Source organism: Chlamydotis macqueenii, chromosome 5, assembly GCF_036417535.1.
Source record: "Chlamydotis macqueenii isolate bChlMac1 chromosome 5, bChlMac1.mat, whole genome shotgun sequence".
NCBI classification, from domain to species: domain Eukaryota; kingdom Metazoa; phylum Chordata; class Aves; order Otidiformes; family Otididae; genus Chlamydotis; species Chlamydotis macqueenii.
Window position 1 is genome coordinate 39,062,188 of NC_141560.1, and position 22,411 is coordinate 39,084,598.

At 39.6% G+C, this 22,411-nt stretch overlaps 1 protein-coding gene across 1 annotated transcript in view; it reads right to left on the reverse strand.

The window, feature by feature from the left end:
- Nucleotides 1-10,730: 10,730 nt before the first annotated feature.
- MAP3K9 (mitogen-activated protein kinase kinase kinase 9) overlaps nt 10,731-22,411 on the reverse strand; it is a 52,710-nt gene continuing 41,029 nt past the window's right edge. Inside the window, exons 6-11 of the mRNA XM_086748718.1 lie at nt 21,769-22,009; nt 20,478-20,600; nt 19,580-19,733; nt 14,296-14,408; nt 12,806-13,621; nt 10,731-11,537 (exon numbers count right to left, since the gene is read on the reverse strand). Of these exons, the coding sequence (XP_086604844.1) occupies nt 11,056-11,537; nt 12,806-13,621; nt 14,296-14,408; nt 19,580-19,733; nt 20,478-20,600; nt 21,769-22,009 (1,929 nt within the window). The 3' untranslated portion in view covers nt 10,731-11,055. The remainder of the gene's footprint in view (nt 11,538-12,805; nt 13,622-14,295; nt 14,409-19,579; nt 19,734-20,477; nt 20,601-21,768; nt 22,010-22,411) is intronic.

Genomic DNA, 22,411 nt, shown 5'->3' on the forward strand with positions numbered 1-22,411 from the left:
AGACACCTTTTGTTAAAACAAATGAAAAGGCAATTCATTTTGCACGCCATTATTCCTAACTAAATTTAATTAACTGCCTGTCCACTCTCCTCCCAGCCTATCACAAAAAAAAAGCATCACTACAGCAGTTTGAATGGAATATATGACTAATGATACTCTACCTACGCATTGTTCAGTCTCTGTATCTGCTGGAAGGGTGTAGGATTTCTTGCATGTAAGCACATTAGTGAAAAATTTATTTTCAAAGGAAATTATGAAACTTAAGTTCTTGTAGTGCATAGTCCTTCACCAGTGCAACTGCATTTCTTAAAGCAGAGAAATGTGAAATGACAGCTTGGTGGCAGAGAAGAGCAAAGGCACAACCTAGGAATCAAACACACAACCTAGGAATCAAAACCACGTTGTTCTTGCTTTCATACCGACTGTAGATGAAAGGCAGCTTGGAAATACGCTTGTTCAAGCAACTGTGTCTCACTGAACGATGTGGCAGGGACAAAGGCATAGCATCAGAACTCAATTTAAACCATCTGTTAAATGTCATCATGCACAAAATGTGCTACTGCATTAGGTCCAGATCCAGGCATTCAGATTCACATTCTGTCTGGGATACTAAATAAAGAGTAGAAAAATCTTAAGCTAACAGAACAGAAATATTAATGTCTATAAAAATGGTATGCAATTAATCACCCTGTTCACAGAAAAGCCAGAAGAGGGTTAGCAGACAGGTACTGTGTGCCAAGACTGATTCTAAGCTGTCTGGGGTTTTGCAAAAATAGACTTCACAAACCCTATGGAGGACCCAGAGCTGGAATAGCTGATCAGGACCAAGATGCCTAGCAAAGGAAAATAAACGTATTATGGCACTGGGAAAAATTCTGAATTCCTCAGAGCAAGTTAATGCCACTGCTATTCTAAATACCTCAAAATTACTTGAAGCACAAAACCAAGAACTCAAGGCCTAAAGACGATCTCTTTTATAACAGTTTTATTCAAGTCTGTGTGCTCTAGTGTTGAGACAAGGCCTAGATCAGCATTACACTGTAATACAATAATTTTAGCCATTGAACCAAGCCTGCTTGGCATCCTTGGTTTACAATTTACAGTACATCCAAAAAGAGAGCAAAGAGAAAAGAAATCCCAAAACGCCAACAACTTTCATTAGCTCTTTGCTTCACTTAAATATTGTTCTATAACATAAAATAATTTAATACAAAAAAGAACTGTAATCCAAATACACATAATACATTGACACAGAACAGAGGAAAGATACAGTAGATTATGCACAAGAGTATTCAGTTGATGTGTTACCTACAGTGAAACAAACTGGACATTAATATAATTTAACTATTTAAGCCCAAGAGGTTCAGAGGCATCAAGTCCGGGTCACAAATAAAGCTTTTTAAAAAATAATGCAATCTTCTTTTCCTCTAAACTTACTGCTGTACAGAAGTTAAAGGAAGGCTCCAACAAATCACTTAATTTGACAACATTTCATCACACAAACAAGAAAAAACTCGGTGGCCTCCGTTATTTTACTCAGCTCTGGAGTACATTACCATTTGCTAACGTCACTGCTTCATTGCAAGTTCTTCAGGCAAAACATACCTTCAGGTGCTACTTCCATAGCAACAGACTTTTGAACACCATGAACAGAAGAGAAGACATACAGAGGTCTCCAAAAGCAGACTGAAACACTTAAATTGTAAGATGAATCCCAGTCCTGCAGAGTTTGGAGTTCCTTATGAAGTACCCAACACCCTCCACACAGTGATTTCAACACAAGCAGAAACTATCCCATATCTCAAAAGAACAGACATGGGGGCATGATCTTACACTAATCTACTCACCTGGTTCTTCAGATTTACAACATTGTACCTAGGAAAGTCAGGTCACTGATTTTTGCATCTGGCTTTAAATAGAAGCAGGAGCAGATCCACAATTAATAAGGCAAAAGAAAGAAGTAGCTTATAAAAAGAGGGAGGAAATACATTCTCTGGCTCAGAAATTCTCAGACTTTCAAAGCCACAGAAGAGACATTGTTAAAAGCACAGGTATTTTCCCTGATTTCTCCACCACTGTTGCTCTGCCCACTCCACATAAGCCTCTCAACTTAAGTCAGGCAAAATATCTCAGATATTTCCAGCTTGTCCTGAATTTATGACAAAGAAATCATATACCAGCATGAAGTGCTGCACCAACTGCTGATAAACAAGAACCCAAGAACTCTAGCAACACTGCTGGATGTTGGTCACTGCTGAACTCGTCAGGTCTATCCACCAGCCTGGAGGGATGCACTTTTCAAATGAGAAAACATAAGAAAAGGCCTCAGGTTAAACTGACATTTGCACATACAACCTCCACGCACAACTTACTGCCCCTTTATAACTAGCAATCTGCTGATGCAGAAGTCGTTGCTCTTTCCTCCTGTGTCAGAAAACGTTCTCAAAGCTTACCCTGTTTATGGTAAGAACAGGCATGGCATGTGCAGTCATGGAAAGGCCACAAGAGTCAGCAATCAAACCAGCATTTACCCAGAGGTTTGTGAAGGAACTCCTTCCTCAGGTAAACTGACTCTTTCCTCTGACAATCAAAGTTCAGACCCTTGTCCTTCACGATTAACCTCTACAGGACAATCCCTCAGTTTAGATCAAAAGAGCTTTGCTGAATTGGAGTCTTGTAGATTTTGACCCATAGATACATTCCACTGACTTCAGTGATGTTTAAGTATGTGATGAAGAGCTCTCTAGAACTGAGGTCTCTTCCCTTTCAAGTTAAAATTTAATTACCCTAAATATGAACTTTTACTACTAGATGTTCTTGGCTTCATGTGGTTTCTTATTATAACTGCCAAATATGAGTGGCGCTGGTGCCTACTGACTTTAAGTGGATCTAGGTATATTCCCCACTTCAAATTTAGCCATCCCCCAAAGAGACCCAAGTTGCACAAGAACAGATTTTATTCTCTGCAAAGAGCACTGGCAAAATGTAACCATTCAACTGGCACACACTCCTACGTGTTCTTTTTTTCCTTCCTTTTCTCCCCCCCCCCCCCCGGTGGCTTTATTCTTTACAGTCTAGGATTTCTGGATGCTACGGCGGTCAAGACAACTTTGAAAACAAAGCAATAGCAGAACTGATGCAGTAACATCTGCTTGAGATGTGGTGTGAAAAGTCAGCTCAGAGGTATTAGCTGCCCTGTTCAGGTACAGATAGTAACCCTGCTGACATTGTAAGAGCTGCTCACAAAAGCATGTCAGACATAAGAACAAGCCCACTATGACTATCTGGGCAATCAGTTGAGGCTAACAACTCATTTTGCACACACGGACTGGGCCTGGGAGAAAACACGTTACCCAAGCTGAGAAGTGGCCACATCCATGAATTCCAGAAGAACCCAAGGAAGCAGCTCAGATCTCCTTCAGCTGTAGTTAAACTCAAGAAGCTCAATGTGCAACTGAGCGGTAATCAGAGGCCAGGTTTGTTTTGAAACTCAATGAGGAGAAATCATGTACAAGGGTTCCCAAATAACTTGTTCATTTATGTACTGAAATCTGCTGTTAGCAGCATTCTTATCCATGAAGCTTAGAAAAACACCAGCATGTCTTCCTGCTCCATTATAACCTCTACTGCTAAGGCAGCGGGAGACAAAAGCATCAAGAGATGGCTAGAACAGTGTTTCTTGTTTCTCAGACCCATGTCTCTCCAAGACAAGGAGGCTGGCTTTATCCAATCTCAAAATTTGTTCTTGAGAAAATGCTAAACCGGAACAATCAAGGTAGAACAGGGAGACAGTGTCAATCACTCTGAAATATCATAAATAAAATGCATTATTCTGGTCTTATGTTGAGGTTTCAGCCAACACCTTTCAAACACAATGTAGGTTCTCAATAGCTATCCTGGAAAATAAAATTTGAGCATGGACAAGATACTACAAAAATATTTCTGAATGATGAAGGGCCTTTATTTCCCCCCTTGACATGATTATTTTTCAAATAATTTATTTTAAGTAAATAAAACTTTGGCATTCCTCCTGCAGATTTGTTCTAAGCCCCCTTTTGCTTGCTGTGCATCCATCTGACCCATCAGCTACAGGCCTAACAGTAGCCCACTTCAAGGTGAGCTTATAAATCCACTGATGCTTTAGGAAAACAATACTGCAAATATAGGGGAAAAAAATCAGGATTGTGTATAGGTCCACTTTAAGAGCACACAAGATTATTTAAAAAAAAAAAAAATCTGTTCTCAAAAAACATACCTTCACTTTTAAAAGCAGGAGTGACAATACGAGATCACCACCTGTTGGTCTGTGGACAATCAGCTCTTCCACAGGTCAGAAAACATCAAGAAAAATGGCCTGCCTTGTCATTTATTCTTTATTTTGGAGACATACATATTAAAAACAAGTGTAATCCTAACTTATAAATCTGAATTGCTGGTTTTACTTTTCCATCAGGAATTTGCATGTCAAAGAAACAAATACAAGTGTTTACCTCTGTTCTCCCATCATTCCAGCCTCAACTAGAGCAATTCTTACCAAAACTTACACTTTCTAACCACTTCATCTCTACAAATGAGGTGGCTCATGCTAAAATAAAACAAACCAACCAGAAATTAACCACCTACACATTCCTCAAGTTGTTCTTTAGGACACAATTCACCTCTGATGCCAAAAGATTACCAAGCAGCTACCAGCCTTTTGTCCTCTGCTTATTACGTGAAGAAGAATAATTTCACACTTTTATTCGCTATTTCCTGCCAACCTCCGCTTTCATTTCTCCCACTTGTGTCTTATGCTTCTAGCTTGGAAACGTTTTAGGTGAAAGCACACCTAAAACATGGATTGGTTTCTGTCTTAGGCCTTCAAGTACTGTGATAACAAGAATTAATAACCAATAAAGATGGGATATGGGCAGAATTCTAATCAAGAGATGAGAAGAGCCAGTGATAGCACACTTCCTTCCACGTGGGTGTATGCACATTAGTAAATGGGAGGACATGAAACGTTTACTGTACTGTTATTTGGCTTGATGTGTGATGAAAAACACTACAGTACTGAAAGCTACAAACCAGGAATTCCCTCCAAAAAACAACCTCAGGCCCTAGGAAGGAGGCCTGTGACATAGAAGGCACCTAGGAATGCAGGATGCACCTAACACATACAAATGTATTTCAGAGGCTTAAAAAACCAACCATCAAACCCAAACAGTCCAAGAAGCCATTCTCAGTAGGAAAATTATGTTCCTGGCCATTTAGAACCAAAGAAAAAAAAGATTTTTCACTCATGTACATAGGAGATGAAATGTGTTTCTTGTATACAAATATTGATTAAATGCTGAATACTTTCCAGTTTAAAAAAAAAAAAATTCCTTATTAGAGAGGAACAATGGTAATTCTGGTAGCTCCATCAGACCCACAACCCAGTCACCAGTGGGAAATTAGCTTTTAATCAAGCACACACACCTCTCATAGCCTGATAATGACTATTTTTAACATACAAAAATAAAAGCTGATGTAGGTGATTTCAGAAGCTGTATTCATCTCTGACCAGTGGCAAAGCTGCTTAAAGAAGCTGAGCATGAGAAAAAACAAAAGCAAAAGCACATTTTAACTGCAGCACGTGACTTTCTACTAGCGCATTCTATGGATGGAGCAGCAGAATAAGCCATAAGTGCATTTCTATACTGCCTCGCAAAACTGTGGAATTAGGGCTGAGGAAACAATAAACATAAGCTCTTCTTAAGACTCTCTTTTTTGATAACCACCAAAAAAAAAGAGAAAATCTAAACCACAAAATTGATGGGAAATAGGAAAAAAAATAGATAAAAATTTGGTTCAAGTTCCTTTCTGTCCAGCTAGATACAATACCACTGGCTGTGCAAACTATCACATTCTAACATTAAAATAGAAAACTTAACAGAAAAACATAGGAAGGCATTCTTTCCTAAAGATATCTTAATTATATGATAAACCAAAAGTTTATAAAGTCTGAAAGTTATGCTCTGTGACAGCATGAGTACGTTTTGGTTCTCTTTGCAAATACATGCTGTATTTATTGCTTGTTTGCAAATATGTTTTAATACATGTCTATCCCCCTCACTCTTAATGTCCAGTTTTACCCAAATTACAGCCTTAAGTGAGTTATAAACATGGAAGCTAAGAAACTGTTCTGCAGTGACAGAATAAGGATCAGAAATCTTCATTTCCAAATATAGGTGTCCTTGTTTCATACTGAAAAAAGTGAAGCCAAAAGGAGGACCTGTATCACTGTGCAAGATATAAGCCTCCTTACTTGCCATGGAGTTGTTAAGATATCTTGAGAATATTTTCCAAACGCGTGTAAAGGTTAGAAAGCAATAAGCACTTTTTCCAAGAAGAAAGGTTTAAAACAACCCAAAAGAAACAAAATCCATAAATATTAGCTTAAAATTCCTTACAGAATTAACAGGCTACCATTACATTTTGGGATACAGTATTAGGTTTGGATCTATACATCTAACGAGACTCCAGCTCCCATATTCATCCCACAGAGATTAAGTAAGTTTCAAATAAAAGTTAAGCTCAAGATAGAAAGGTGACTCAAGATGGGAGGTTTCCTGTCATTTTCTATTTAACAGAACACTCTAGATGACAAAGACCTTTCTTTATTTGACCATTACTGCCTCACCTTCAACAGAATGAGAGGTATCCAGTTTCATGACAAATCGAGGTAACATCTCTATGCAGTATTGTCCATAAAGTCTTAAGATAACAGCATGCTATGAAGAGGAAGGCAACTACTCCCATTCCTAGAGATACAGAAAAATACTTCATCATAAAAGCATGCCAAATCAGAACAGGTCTTTCCACATCAATAATGAAAAATTCACTTTGAAAATACTCATTTTGTTAGAAAAACATTACAAAAAGAGTATTTTCAACAAGGTTCCCTGCCCCATACTGAATACCAACCCAATGCAATAATAATCTGAATTTAAAAAAAAACCAACCTATTAAAATTTATATTTGCACCTCTGAAAAGGATTGAAAGGAGACAAGACCTACTTGCAGGCAAAACAGAGCATCGTGCAGTCCATAGGAAGCAACAGTATTAGAAAAAAATCTGTACTATTATCATCTTAGTTTTAACACAAAAGTTCTCTCTACCTGTCTCACACTCAATTTCTGTGAAACCAGTAGAAATTTATTTTAAAAATTGTTCTTTCTTGCACTGGTTGCTATGTCTGTGCTTTCCCTTTAATTTTACAGGAAAAACAAACAGGCTACAAGGATAGAATATTTTGAAAGGCTGGCAAACTTTTTTCTATTTCCTAAATCAGTTATTTTGTGCTCTCATGTTATCTTTTGATCATTTTCTCAAAAAAAATAACATGTGCAACTTATTCAAATATTTAGGAATTTATTACAATTTTTTAATAGGAAGATTTTCACCATCTTCCTCAAGAACACTGCTAGAAAGGTTTGTCAATCAACAATATTCTGAAACTTTTGTCTCCCTGACAAATGGGAATACTAGTAACCAGTAGGAAAAAAAAAAGATTCGTGAGCTGAGAGGCTCATATCTTCTCAGTATCTAATGGACTACAGTGAAGCACTCCTTTGGAGATTTGGAACACATCAGTTCCCACAACTGAGAAGGAAAAAAAACAACATATTAAGAAAGGAAAGAAATCAAACCAGAATGGGATAGATGGCCATAGGGAGAGGTTACCAGCTAGCTTTAAACACACACATAGCCTCTGGGCCTCAGGACACCAGTTGCAACAGCTTTTGGGATGCATAAGGTAGAACATCTGACAACTCTTTGCCTTTAGAACCCCCTCTGCCTGTTAGAGAATACCCCACCACCTGCTAAAGCAAATAGCTTTGTTTCTACAAGACTCCTCTTGCCTGATACCTCAGGTTAGTCACAGGGCTCCCAACTGGAAGACAGTTAGGGATTGATGCTCAAAGACTACCTCATTTTATTTCATATGCTAGATTCAATGAAGATAACTTCATCCAAAGAGTGGGTTTTAAAACAAAACAAAAAAAGGACCAAAAAAAACCAAACAACAAAACCACCACCAAAAACACCACACTAAACATTATGCTTCTACCCAGTCTTTCTGGCAGGTTTGTAATAGGTTAGTTAATATCTAGGTTGGAAACAGAGAATATGTAGGTTAGAAACCCTGATCTGGATCCTTGACTCCTTGTCATCTGCCCTACCCAGTTCCTTTGATGTAGCAATGTAGTAATTTGGTGTTAGGGACGATGCTTTTCAGAGCAAAATACTTCTAAGAGGTCAGCTACACACCACCTTCACCAAATGATTATCTAAAAGGGAGAGAGGGGGAAGGGGGTTTGATACTTCATCCTCAACTGTCCTAAGCAATAGAGGTGACAGAACAACTTGGCTTTAGCTGTCTTGCATGCTGGGAAGTTGACAGAAATCTTATGGTTCACTTACGGAAAGCAATTGGTCAACTATCAGAAAGTTTAGTGGGCTAAGTTAAAGTAATGTGACCTAGGAAGGCAACATCCCGTTCCACACAAGTAAACAAATTTTAAAGTTTTCTGTTCAAATGGAGCTATTCCAGGTGATGTCTTTGCAGAGTAGATGACACTGTCTATGACATTTGTAATTATAATATTTTTTGATAGAAAGCATTACATTTCAGAACAGCTGATCCAGTTTTGTTTCAGACTTTTTAAAATGGTAAAGGAGACTATAACAGATAGTTTTAATTGTCTGCTTTTAAGTCCCTCTGACACAGCCTCTGACTGGGCTTCCCTTGAGTTTGTTTCTATAGCACAATCAAAATTAACTGTTTGGGTGGGTTTTGCCTTTTTTTTTAGTCTCTGGATCACAAACTGAGTTTTCAGCAAAAGAATGAATGCTTAAGAAATCAATAATGCTAAAGGTCTACATTTAACGAAAGTGTCCGAAATGTTAAGTTTTCTTTTTAAAGTATCTCAGCCCCACATCAAAATACCTTGCCTGGACAGTCAACAGCCTATCCAGCTCCAGCAGCTAGTGTAGCATCATTAATGGTAGCTCTGGAGCATTCAATGGGGAAGGCAGCAAGAAGTAATTCGGCCATTAAACACGTTTTATGGAATGTGATAAGAAATGTGTGACCTTTCTACATGAAAATATACTGCAATTGCTTGGAAAAAAAAAGGGTGCACTTGACTAATGGCAACATGCTGGTTTTAGCCCTCAAACAGAATTTAGAAACCTTAAGTACAGTACTTTCCCACACATGCTGGGTTTTCACAACAGGTTACAAACATCTGAACACACAGGTTCTCTGTGCTGACAGCTGCGAGAAAGTATTCAGCTACACTGCCTTTACAACAGGACTGGACTGCCCTGACAGGTAGAACACTGCACTGGCAGCACTGTCAAATCAGTTATTTGCACCCAAAATGGTCAGTAGATGAGCAAAATGAGCACAGTTCTGTACAAAAAGAGTGAACAGATATGCTGTACCTTGCCATAAAGCAGACTACCCTATTACACTCATATAAAGGCCATATCCCTTATTTATAATGCCAAAACTGGGGAAGTGTGAAGCTCTCATTGAAGCCACTAAGATATACCTGCAGAGGCACAGACACACTTGCAGCCTCTGTACAGAAAATTGACCACAGGCACACCCTAGTTGTGCAACTTCTTCCTTCAAGACAGGGGTCTGTTCCTGCTCCAGAGTTAGGAGTTTTTATGTATTTGAACAAGAATAATGTTTTACATGTCTATAGTGCCTTTCACTCAAAGATCTCAAAGGACTTTATACCTATTACATATGTCCCAATCCCTCCCCCTGTGAGGTAGGTATTATCCCTATTATTTACAGATGGGGAAATTCAGGCACAGAGGTTACATTATTTGCCCAAGGTCACACAGTGAGTCAGTGACAAAATAAAACAGAATCCAGATATTCTGATTCCTGTTTGCACAACCCAACTACTAACAACATAAGCCTCCATTTCAAAAGAGCCTTAAACAATTATCAGTGTGCATAAGAACAGTCTTGGGTCTCAAGGGCCACTCCTAAAAAGTGTAAGAAAGCAGAAAAAACAGGAAGGGAGAAAATAAAAGAAAATAAAATTAAAAAAAAAAAAAAAAAAAAAAGAGCGAGGGAACACATAACTCACTTCTGCAAACCAATACAGATTTAAAGAAAGAGTTCCTCTTAATTCCCTTCCCAAAGCTGAGGCAGCTTGACTATAAGCCTGGGATACAGGGAGTGGGAAAAATAGGCTGATGGAACCACACTGTGAAACAAAAAAAAAAGCAAGCTACAGTAACAGCCATACCATAAGCCTTCACCTTTTTGATAGCACAGGGTCATAGAAAAGTAGGCCTAGGAGGGACCTCAAGAGATCACTGAAGTCCATCCAACCTGCCTTGAAGCCAGGATCAACTACACCTACTCATTCCCAACAGTCTAGTCTGTCTGTTCTCAAAGACCTCCATCAGTGGAGATGCCATGCCCTTCCTCTGCAATCTGTTCCACCTTGCACAGTCACATGAGCAGAAGAGGACAATCAAGTCTAAGACAGCTACTTCTGCTCCTTCAATGGGGGTAAAATGATTCCCAGGTCTGTCTAATCATCTGAATATGTAGTCTCTGGATATTTGCTTGTTTCTGTCCTGTCTTCCTTGGGAAAACATCAAACACTGGTGTTTGCTGTAATGTAATATTTGAGTTTCAAAAATACTGATTAATACCAGGATAGATACCAATATACTTACTGCAAGTGCCAAATCCTATAAGGTCAGTAACAAAGACTTTGATATGATAATTTTATCTCATTGCAGATTCAAACTGCAATAAGAGGGCAGGGAAGACTACAGAAAAACCCCACAGCAAAAGTCAGCAGCTCTGAGTTGCCAAGTTGCATCCAACTGCAGACAAAAATCAGGCAGTTGAACAACACATCTTCAGCAGAGGCAGCACCATATGATCTCTGTAGCATCCCTCCTTCTCACCTGTCTTCAAAGTGCATTCTCAGTGCAAAAAGTAGGATTGAATTTAGAGGGGCTCACTGTCCCCAGTGGATTTCATACTAAGACCAGAATTCTTGCTTGAGTTCATATGCTGCAGCTTTGTGTGTGTTAAGTTCACTTCTGCATAGCGGAATGGTGCTGTCCTGGCTCTGCCCCTCAGCATCTATGTCCAACAGTGTCCGCTCCTCTACAGGAAGACCCACCTGGAAAGGAAGCAGTGCAGGCAGTCCAGGTCTCTCTTCTACAGTGCTGCTGCTACTAGCAAAACAAGAGTCCAGATTGCTTGGAGTATCAGTACTTGAACTATTGGCAGAAGATTCACCCTTGGCATTGCTGGGTGACACAAACCACCAGGGATCAAGCCGCTGCCGACTGGCTGCAGGACGTGGCCGGGGCAGGAACTCCAATGTCTTAGGTCTTTCCAGTGTGGGATCCTGCTGTGCATTCCACCGTCTTGGGGTTGGAGGAAAAACAAGGTTGGGATCTGGCAGGCGAGGGACCTCAGTGGGATCTCTACTCGGACTAGGTGTTTTTAATACACCTATCCAAAACACAGAATGCAAGAGAAGAGGGAAACACGTTAGATGTTACTGCTAAATAGTTCCAACAGATCTTAGTTTACTGTACGTACACTGAAAACATTTTCAAAGCAGAAAGTACAAACTCTGTATCTTCAAGATTACACCAATCTGAAGTTAATAACAGGCTTCTTTATCCCTGCACTACTCTCAACTCATTGCAAGACACCTGTTTCACTGACCTAGCACAAGCAGGAAGTTTTGTTCATTGTCTCATTTGCTTTCTTTGATTTTCAGACTGGAGAGCATGTATTTGACCTCCTGCCAAAGGTGAGGACTCTACAAATCCTTCAGAGGGCACATGACCCATTAACAGCTTGAATGGATCAGGGAGACACTTGCACAGCAGGATATGTGACACTTGTTTGCAGCAAGCAGCACCAACATCCTGGAAGAGCCATTTAACACTACCTACTGTGGACACTTCCTGTTTGCTTTTCTTTGAGGGTGGGGTCAGGGATGGTGTTTGGGTTTTTTTTTGTTTTGTTTTGGGGTTTTTTTTAAATAAACACAACATAACAACAAGTTTTCATGAATACTATTTTAATGAGTATTCTCAGCTGCATTAACCCACATTTTATTGCAGACTGCCATTCAACAACCTCACTTTTTGTGTTACCTTTGGGAAAAGTCTAATTAAATCATATTTTTATTTGTTATTCTAGTCCTTTTTTTTTTTCCCCTGAATTACAAGGGCAAGAAAACAGGAAACATTTTTTAAGGTAAAGTCACAGCCACTCCTGAAGACTGCAACAGTGAGAACACTACCTATCCAGGAAGATCCCTCTTGCTTTCAAAGGAATAAGAGCAACAGCAGCATGGCCTCAAACTGCTTTAGAGATCCAGTTTTCACTGCCTTAAAGATGAGAATTCACTCTGAAATTGTAACAGCAATACAAACAAGTGTATAAAGACAATTGAGACGGACTCTCAAGGAACTGCTCAAGATGCGTGATATTTGTATTTCAGTATCGTCTTTGTTTAAGAAACAGTACTATGCTCTGCCTCACAGCACAGGGGAGCAAAGAGAGTTCCTCAGCACAGAGATGCTGGAACAGAGACCATTACTGCATTATTCTGTTATTTGTGTAAAGATAGCATCCATAAGCTCTTCTTGTGGGCTAGCCATCATAATGGATGCTGTAAAAGCAACATGGTTACTTCCTAACAAGTAATTATGCTGTATGGGTCTTTATTATGAAGAGGAAAAGGAAGATGGCTGAAAACCTACCTGCTCCCAGTGCTCCAGTTAAACAGCTACTGGAAGGGCATCCACTGGTTGGGCACCCGTTGACAAGCAGTCCACTCCCTTTGATGGCCCCATCAGAAGGTGTGCGCCTGTGCCCGCTTTGCTGGGTGTGGGAAGAGAGAGTCACATGTGTGGGAGTCAGAGACTGGTTGGGGTCTTGTTTGAACCTCTCAATCTGGACATTGACTAGTGGGTTGGTAATGGCTGGCAAGGGAGCCTTGACCGTCACTGGGCTGATAGGCATTTCATACACCACAATCTCATCACTGTCTGAGCGCAGCAGGGACCGGGTGGAATTACATTCGGAAATAGAAGACAGGGAAAGAAGGGTGAGGGATGTGGATGGCTCGCCTAGCAACAACATGGGATCATCTTTCTTGAAGATCTTTCGGGAAGGTGGACTAGTGCTCCTGCGTGGGCGTCCAGCTCGCTGGAAAATGCTGTCACGCTTCTTCTTCTCTTCCTTGGGAGCCTCTGGCTCCTCCTCAATCAGCAGCTGACACTTCCCTGCTTCTAATAGATCAAAGCCCAGGCCTGCAGCAGCCAGCACTGCTCCACAGCCAAGTAATGCCACCTCACATCGCTTGTGGTGGGAGCCACTACGTTTGAGGCTGTTGGTGGGTGTCAGCTGTGGGGTACTAGTAGCTGAGTTCACAGGGGTGGACTCCTCATTGGCATCACTAGAAGGGCCATCCCACTCTTCATTCTTCTGAAATGGGATGCAGAGGTATGACTGATTGTGCCCAGGTGAAAGGTGTACTTTTCCCTCTCCATTAAGACATTCGCTGTCTTCATCATCTGAAAAGCAAATGAAAACAGACTTTGCATGGATGTAACATTTTCACTGGCAAATTTCATTGTCTTATAAATACACATGAAAATTAAACTTCTCCTCAGAATATGCAACTGTCCTCCTCATCGCAAGCATCATTCACCAACTGCCAAATACTCACGGGCCATTGTCTCCAAAGCAGATAGGCTGAGACAAGTAACTGGAAACAGTATCAAAGTGGAAGAAATTAGTGACACATTAATCTGTTTGGGAACAAGAACAACTGCAGAATAGTATTTCAGAAGCAATCTACACCTCAGTTACTTCTAGAGTAAATTTACGTGTTTGGGAGTGAGGAGCAAAAGGTAGGAAAATAAGAATCGCTCCTTGCAAGTGAAGGTGTAACCATGCTGCACATCTAAATATCATTAACAGGAAAAGAGTTGAGAGGTAGCATGGAGCTAGAGGGGAATTAAGAGAAGCTGCTTAGCATGATAGATAAGAAGCACAAGAAAATACATGAATAAAAAGAAAGTCCAGAAGGAGAAAGTAGTTACTTTACAAAGAATAAAAGAAAAATGGATAGCACCAAAATTAAAATATTGCTTTAAGGTACCAGGTGAAGTTCAGGAAAGGAGAGGTTAATCCAAATGTGAATGGAAGAGGGGATAAGAGTATAAAATCCAGGGAACTCCCTTACCCATCTCTGCTAGGCTGGTGAATCCTGGAAAAGCAGGCACAGTTCTCTGGATCTTACCAAGGTTTGGTGCACTGGATGACCACTGTTTGTATCCTTCTACCAGAGCTTTCAGACTGAAACAGTAGAAAGATAGGGGGGGGAAAAAAAAAAAATGTACCATGCCCACAATCAATTTTCATTCCTCTCTTCTGTATTCTCTACTGCTCTACTTAGAGTATGCATGTATCCATCTTAATTACATAGATTACATAGCAAGACATTTTGCAACACCTTTACAGCATCTTAAAATACAAAAAGTAAAACACTCCCTCCCTCATTTGTTAGACCATGGCAGTCAAAAGATCTCTGCTGATAACCAACAGCTGTGAATGTAGAATAATAGAAAGCACCACTACAAAAATTCAATCAAACATTTTCTTTTTAAACCAAGGCAAACCTACCATGGCAGGAGAAGGAGGGGAAAAACATCTCCAAAAACACTTCCATGGGAAATACAAATGAACAATGAAAGTCAAAGATCACTCCATGGGACAATAATATGCTGAAGTCATTGTAACAAAGTCATGCCTCTATATTATAAGCCCAAATATATCTCCCATTAAAAAAAAAAAAAAACCAAACACTGCATTGAAGTACAGACAGTTTAAAGCATAAGTTCTAGATCATGGAAAAATAGGTAACTAAAATAATAAATCAAGTCGTTGTTTCTTTTAGTCACACATACACAAAAAAAAAAACCCAACAGCCCAAACAAATGAAAAACCTAAACCCAAATCCCTACCTTGAATTCACTTGCATTTAAAGGTCTGTCACTGGGCATCTGAGCTTATTAGTAGTCCCTATTCATAGGTATTCATTACCATCACGCTATTTATTCCCTGCAGTACACCTTCATGGCATCAGAAACAGCCTTAACTGGCATAACCTTCTGACGTGTCAAGACTCAAAGTTTCAGTTATTAAAATTGTCTGAACTGGGAGACTTGTGGCGCCTTTCTCCACAGTCCAACATGAAACACATCACAGTGTTGGTGAAAAGCTAATAAGCACTTAGGATAGTCAGAAATTGAATGAAAGAAGCCAAAATATCAGCGGCTAGTCTGAACGTCAACTGGATATACAAGAACATCTACTTGTTATTGAAAGAACAAAAAACTTAAGAGACGAGACCTCTTCCAGCTCCATTACTAACTTGCATCATTCTTTGATCAAAGACACGTAACTTCTATATGCTTATATCCTTCTTTCTCTGTAAGGGAAGGATTGTAGTGAATTATCTCTTGCGAGTCTCATTTTCCACCAGACCATTCTGCATTTCTAAGATGGCTTCCATCATAGGATTTCAAAACTCAGTTTTATTAGATCAAGGTTTTTTTTGTTTTGGTATGTACTTTTCCTCTATTCTTTACCTAACTCACATGCCTTACTTGTCACCAAACTATGTTATTATAGCAAGGTCACAAGGTCTAATCTTGTTTCAGCACATGTTCAGTTGGTTGATGGTCGTGCTATAGGCATGACACTACAACCATCCTGTACAGTTCTCAACTGTCTTGAAAGTCCCTAATTTTCCCTCCATTAACCATTTTGGCACATCCAGACAGAACACTGGTGAATCCTGCTTGGCAAGACTGACAACCACATGGTTTTACAACAGAGATGTAATTCAGTGTGTGGGGGTCTGTCCTGATTTACTCCCTGCATACTATCCTCAGCTATGTAACACAACTCACCAAATAATCTATGTTGTATCTAAATTATCCATGTGTACAATACGCATAGTTAGGAAAAATACTTTAAGAGCAGCAGCATATTAAGGGAAAGCTGGTGAGTGAAAATGAACCATTTTAGTGTGATCACCTCCAGAAGTAGATGTCAAAGCTCTACTTCTGTCAAAGCTCATTGTAAATGTGGGTAGACAAGTATTGAGGAAGGGGAGATTTCCATAGAGGTGGGAAAACACATATCCTGTTATCTATATGAAAAGACAGCCAAGTTGTAAGTGATAGGCACCAGTAACTTTCAGTTTAGCCTTTACTTCACAGGCACAGTTATCTAAAGGGTCTTGGGAATTGCCCTTTATTGCTCAGCAGGACACATCAACTTAGTTTGCTTCCTTATGACTTCTGAGAGCAATCTTCCCTTGCGAAAAACCAAAGATTTGCTGTTCCTCACAATGTGCAACTCAAACAGAAGAGAAAGATAAACAGCTACCAGAATAATTTCAAGGTCTGCTACATTCGCCTCAAGGTTATAAAATCTTCATCCTTCCCTTTTATTTTTTACTCCTTCTCTTCTCTCCTCCAAATTACAAGCAGACCCCGAAGACCTGTGCAGACGACAGCTGCACATCCTCTTAGTAGTGTGCATTTAAAAACAATTCAAAATATGCCAATTTAGAGTACATTCCTACTATAGCAGGATGATCTGTTACTGTTCCAAGGAAAGAGTAACTGGAATGATTTGAAAGCACCAGCAGCAAAACTTTCTTTCAGTCACCAGCATAATTCAGGAACCTAAAGACTTCTGACCTATAATCTACTTGGGCTAAATAGCAGGAAGATTATCACTCTGTTTGTTGTATTATGGTTGGATTACTTCTCTGTGGCCTTTTGGGAAGTCAAAAGCACCCCTCATTAGGAGTGATAAGGTGATAAGGCTTATTTGCTCAGCAAATTGCAAAAAACATCCCTACAACTGTAAGATGACATCTCTGGTGTCTTAATACCATTCTGTAATGCCATATTGAAGCATTAATACAATACTGTCATGAATAAAAAGTGTCTGTTCCCAGGTTCACTCCTATTTAGCTTGCAATATCTTGAGATGACAGCTAAAGGATTATGACTGCCCCAAATACAGTATCACCTTCTGTAAAATCAGCAGCACCACCAGTTTGAAGGCTTAAACAGCATAAAGATCACCCATTCCATAGTAACAGTCTGAGGTTAATCAATGTCAAGTTTAAAGACAATTAAGACTTCACCCTATATCCTTGAGAATATACCATAAGATCACAACTGAACTGTCGCAACACTAGGTCAACATAAATCTTCATCCAGTGTCCGCAATTCAGCACAGCAACCTCCTGCTGCTGTGTATATTGCTTATGCTCCAAGACAAATGCAGAAGGGTGAATAATCACCATATAATCTTTTCATGACTGCCTTTATTTGATGTTAATTATAGGTCAGTTTACTCAAGCTAGAGAATTTCACTGCAATTCCCACAATGTCATTGTTGCATAAATTTGGAATTACGTCCTGTGGAGAACACACGGAAAGTGATGAAAAAGATGAAGATACAAGTTCCCTTGACAACAGAGTTGTGTAAGCGGCTGGAATAGTAGTACTGTTGCCATCAGAACAGTGTCATGGAGAATGCCTGAACTGGACTTTTCTATCCTAAGTGTAGCTCTTCACCCCAATTTTTATCCCCCTACTCTCTAAAATTAGAATTTAAAAAACACTAAAAATAGCAAGCACCCTTATCTTTTTAGTCACTAATGTTTACTGCAACTCTGATCCCTTTCAATAAGTCTGCAGTCTGGCATAATCTCAGCTAGAAGCAGCAGTTCATTGTATGTTAACCATACTGCCCTCTTAGGAACACTATGATCATAGAATCATAGAATCACATGGTTGGATGGGACCTATAAGATCATCTAGTCCAACCGTCTTCCCACTACCATTGCTGCCACAGCTACTAAACCATATCCTGTAGCTTCTCATCAAGCCGCCTCTTGAACACTGCCAGGGACGGAGACTCCACCACCTCCCTGGGCAGGCCGTTCCAGTGCCTTACCACTCTTTGAGAGAAAAAGTTTTTCCTCACGTCCAATCTAAACCTCCTCTGGTACAACTTGTGGCCATTTCCTCGGGTCCTGCTTGTTGCCTGGAAGAAGAGGCCAAACCCCTGTTCATCACAACCTGCCTTCAGGAAGCTATAGAGTGCAATGAGGTCTCCCCTGATGCTACAGATACTCCGCAAAATGCCATAGCTGTACTGAGTCTCCCTGGAAAAAGTGATGAATACTACAGAACATTTCAGTTGTAGAGAGAAGTGGATAGTTTTAAGAGCAATCATGGTTAGCAAACAACTCCTTTTCAACTGTCTGTACCCAAAAGCAATTCAGTGCTTCAGCCTTTACAATAATGAACAGAAAACTAAAGAGTTTTATTCCCAGAATTCTAAGAACATTGTTTCAAAACGAAAGTGTTTTTCTATCAGTTTCAGTGATCTCCTGCCTTTTTATATAATTCATGATTGTAAAGTGTGACATCTGTTTTAATTCTGTAGAATGCTATACTTCATTATAGAATAGGTAAAGCACAGGAAGTAGTCGAAGAACTTTCCTCCACATTGCCCTGCTAACAGGTCAAGAGTGCCTTTGAGGGAGAACATATTTTAACATCATTAGAACACTGAGATCCAGGCCCTCTTGCAAAGGGCTGCAATACTCATGCATTATGTAAACATCTATTTGCCAGGAATTTCACGCTTGAACACATAATAGTAAAGAAATTATAACCAGTTATTTTATTTTCCCTCCTAAAACATATGGCAAAAGTCAAACTATCAATTTAGCAGAGGAAAAAGCTTCCAACTCCACTAAAAATCACAGGGCATTCAAACCTCTTAGAAGATCAGAATACTCCTATGTTTAAAGCAGCATTTCATCAATGATCCCTTGGAGTACCGGTATAAATAATTCAAATACACAAAAAAAAAAAAAAAAGAAGCCACAGAACAAGAATCTATAGAAATGGAGGTACAACCTGTATCTCTGCAAAAATCACTTTCAGGATGTATTCACTCAAGGTACGTGTCCTTTTCAAAAGCCTGAATAAGATATTTGCCTGGCTCTACCAGGTACTTTAAAAATAATAGCATTTAAGACAAGAAAAAGCATAGCTGAGAATTGTAAAAGAAATATTTTCAGATATGATAGGAAACTACAGGAAGTTGAGCCTGAAAATAAAGAAAAGGTAGTACAGAAAGAGTTCAGCACAGCTAAGAGGTTCTACTGCTTACAAATACAATGTACAAATACATTTAACAAGGTAATAGCAGACAGTGAGAGCATGAGGTCAGTGCTGGACCTTTATCAAGGGACTGGATGCAATGCAGTTTTGTGATGTGTTCTATATCTCTAACATCTCTGGTACAGCAAATAAGTTTGGAAGCAGAAAAGTGTATGCAAGAGGATAGGCAAATCTCCTGTGAGCCAAGTCACAACCAGTTTTAGAACCTGGAAACCAGTCTGGTTCTAGGCCCTCTCTTACCCATCTTCTCCTGCACCTAGCTCCTTGTGACAAAGTGAGCTCGGTCCCCAAGTGCGTCCCTTTTTCTTCTGGCCTCTCTTCTCTTCTTCCTCTCCTTCCTCCTTTGGAAGGACTGAGCTTCGTCCCCACGTTTTACTGCTTTCAGCAGGAGTCACTTCACAAGTGGGAAAAACAGTGGAAAATGGGAAAGAAAAACAGATACACAAATCAAGGAACTGGTTTCACAGCAACATAAAGAACAAAACATAGGCCAGAACAGGAATAGTAAGGAAAACATCCACTCAGGTTTCTTTCCCATAATTCTGACCATTTATCAACACAGATCTAACAATTGGATCCCTTCAAAATTAGTACAGATCGGCTTTACAGCTTTATTGCATCACAGGTTTCTCTTTTAAAACTACCAGTTTGATACAAGACACACAAGTGTCCCAACAAAAACACTACACATTAATTAAGATCCCTTTCATACTTCTAATACATGCTTGTCTGCCTAATTCTGTTTTATTATGGGAACACTATTTTCATTACAAGTGTCCTTGTTTTTCTTTCCTTCTAACAGTAACTTAATCCACTTCAATGATGTTTCACAGATCTTGTCTGCAAATTAGTATTTTTTAAAGCCAACCTGTACACCTAAGGAATGTATTTTCTACACAATCAAACAGCAATATTTCAAGAACTTAAGTAAGTTTTGGACTCCAAAGAAGGTGATACTCCCCTCCATCACTAACACACTCCGTCTTTCTCTCTAAATGCACACATGCAGGGCACAAGGCAAACATTTTCAGAACTTTTTTTTCTTTGTATAGTCCTGTCCTAGATATGGAATCCTGGCATCTTACCACACTAACAGACTGCACTTTTCCCAAATTCAATACTACATTGAGCTCCTTACACTGTATGGCCCTGAGTCTGGGAATAATGGTAGGACTTGCAGGAGGGCTGGAGCAGCTACTGATCAAGCTTTTCCTTTTATCCATCGTTGGAGAAGCCTGCACAGTGAATTTATGCTGGAAATCTGTTTACCAAGAGAAAAAGAAAAAAAAAATAAATTAAAAAAGCAGAAAAACAGAGTTATAATTCTTTTTTAACATAAGCAAAAAGAAATAATAATTTATAGTACCTTTCACAGAGTGCAATTTACAGGACCTATGTAGAAATTAAGTTCTACAGCTAATTGCTATCAACCCTGTCATACACAGAGTTCAAAAAAATCATGTGCACTCACACCCATGAAGATACATCATCTCAGTGTACGTGAGATACATAAACACATAGATCCCCATGTGTTGACTGACATTTACATCAAAGTATATCTCTGTATAAATTCCTTTCACCTTATCTCTCAGTTTCTTAAGCTAAGCAAAACCACCAGCAATAGGTGTTTACAGATGTGAAGACAGACATAGTTAACATGCACATTTTATCATCACTGCTCTTCTGAAGAGCCAATCTCTCTCAGAAAACAAAGAATATAGTGTAAGCCATCATCCTCAAGGTAGCAATGAGCCTTAGGTGATTTACAAAACCAGACTTTTGTTCTTTCACAGATTTTAATCTCCATACAGAATCCACAGCAGAAATGCTAAGGACTCAATATTTTCTGAAAATCATCCTCTTCACTCATAAGAGTGAATTCCCTTACACCTCACCAATATTTAACATTTCTTCCAGAAGGGTAGTATTAGAGGTCACCTGTGTGTTAGTATGAGTTCACATATGAACTAGCAATGTAGGTCTGTAATCTGACAGCTATCAGCTTATTTTTGATAGTTTTAGGTTCCTGCACCAAGAATACCAGAAATGGTTTCTGCTGCAGTATTATGTAAAATATTCCTAGAGCAAAAACTCCCATCATTTCTAACGTACATCCTTTATTGAACTGATAATCTTGAGTATTAACACGTTAAACTGCAACACCAACATTTTTAACATGAACCATATACAGCCATTGACTAACAAATATGTAACACCTCAAATTTACTTTTGGCCTTCATACTTGGAACTTTGGGGAATACTAGCCACAACGAGCATCAAATTTAGTTTCTTGATCCAAAAGAGGCATGTTTTTCCCAAAGTACTTCCAAAAGTTTCTAGTGCATAAGTACCAGTAGAAAGGAACTACCAAAACTACAGGTTCACCCGTTCCTCTCACTTCACCTAACACAGCCTAACATGTCACCAACCTGAAGGCAGGCTGATATGATTGCCATCTTTTAACTTGAGTCGGCTTCTCTTGAACTTCCCCATGCGTTTCTTCACTCGAGGCTTCTCCTGACACAGTTGGTGGATGATGATGTTGAGCTCCCTTTCCAGGATGTCAATCTCACGTTCTGCCAGCTCCTGTTCCCGTCTTCGCAGCAGCTCCTCATGGTTCTTCTGTTCAACAGCAGCACGACTCAGCTCTTCTTCCCATGTGCGCAGCTCCTGCAGGGAGATAAGAAAGGAGATCTGTGGGTTGAGACTAACATCACCCATTCTGAAGGCACAGTAGCAATGACTTGTGCTCACAGAATTGTTAGTGCCACTGTTTAAAGGCTCAGTTGAAAGCCAAAAATCTAAAACAATCCTCAAGAACTTCTGTGCTTGCCATTCAAGGCCCTTTATATCAGTATTAAAATTTGGACATTGGCACTTGTGAGGCCACACCTGGAATTCTGTGTCCGGTTCTGAGCTCTCCAGTACAAGACAGACATGGACATACTGAAAAGAGTCCAATAAAAGGCCATGAAGATGACTGAGGAGAGATGCTCCAGTCTTCGAGGAAGGGCTAAGAGAGATGGGACTGTTTATCCTAACAAAGAGAAGGCTTGGGTGCGAGGAAGGGCG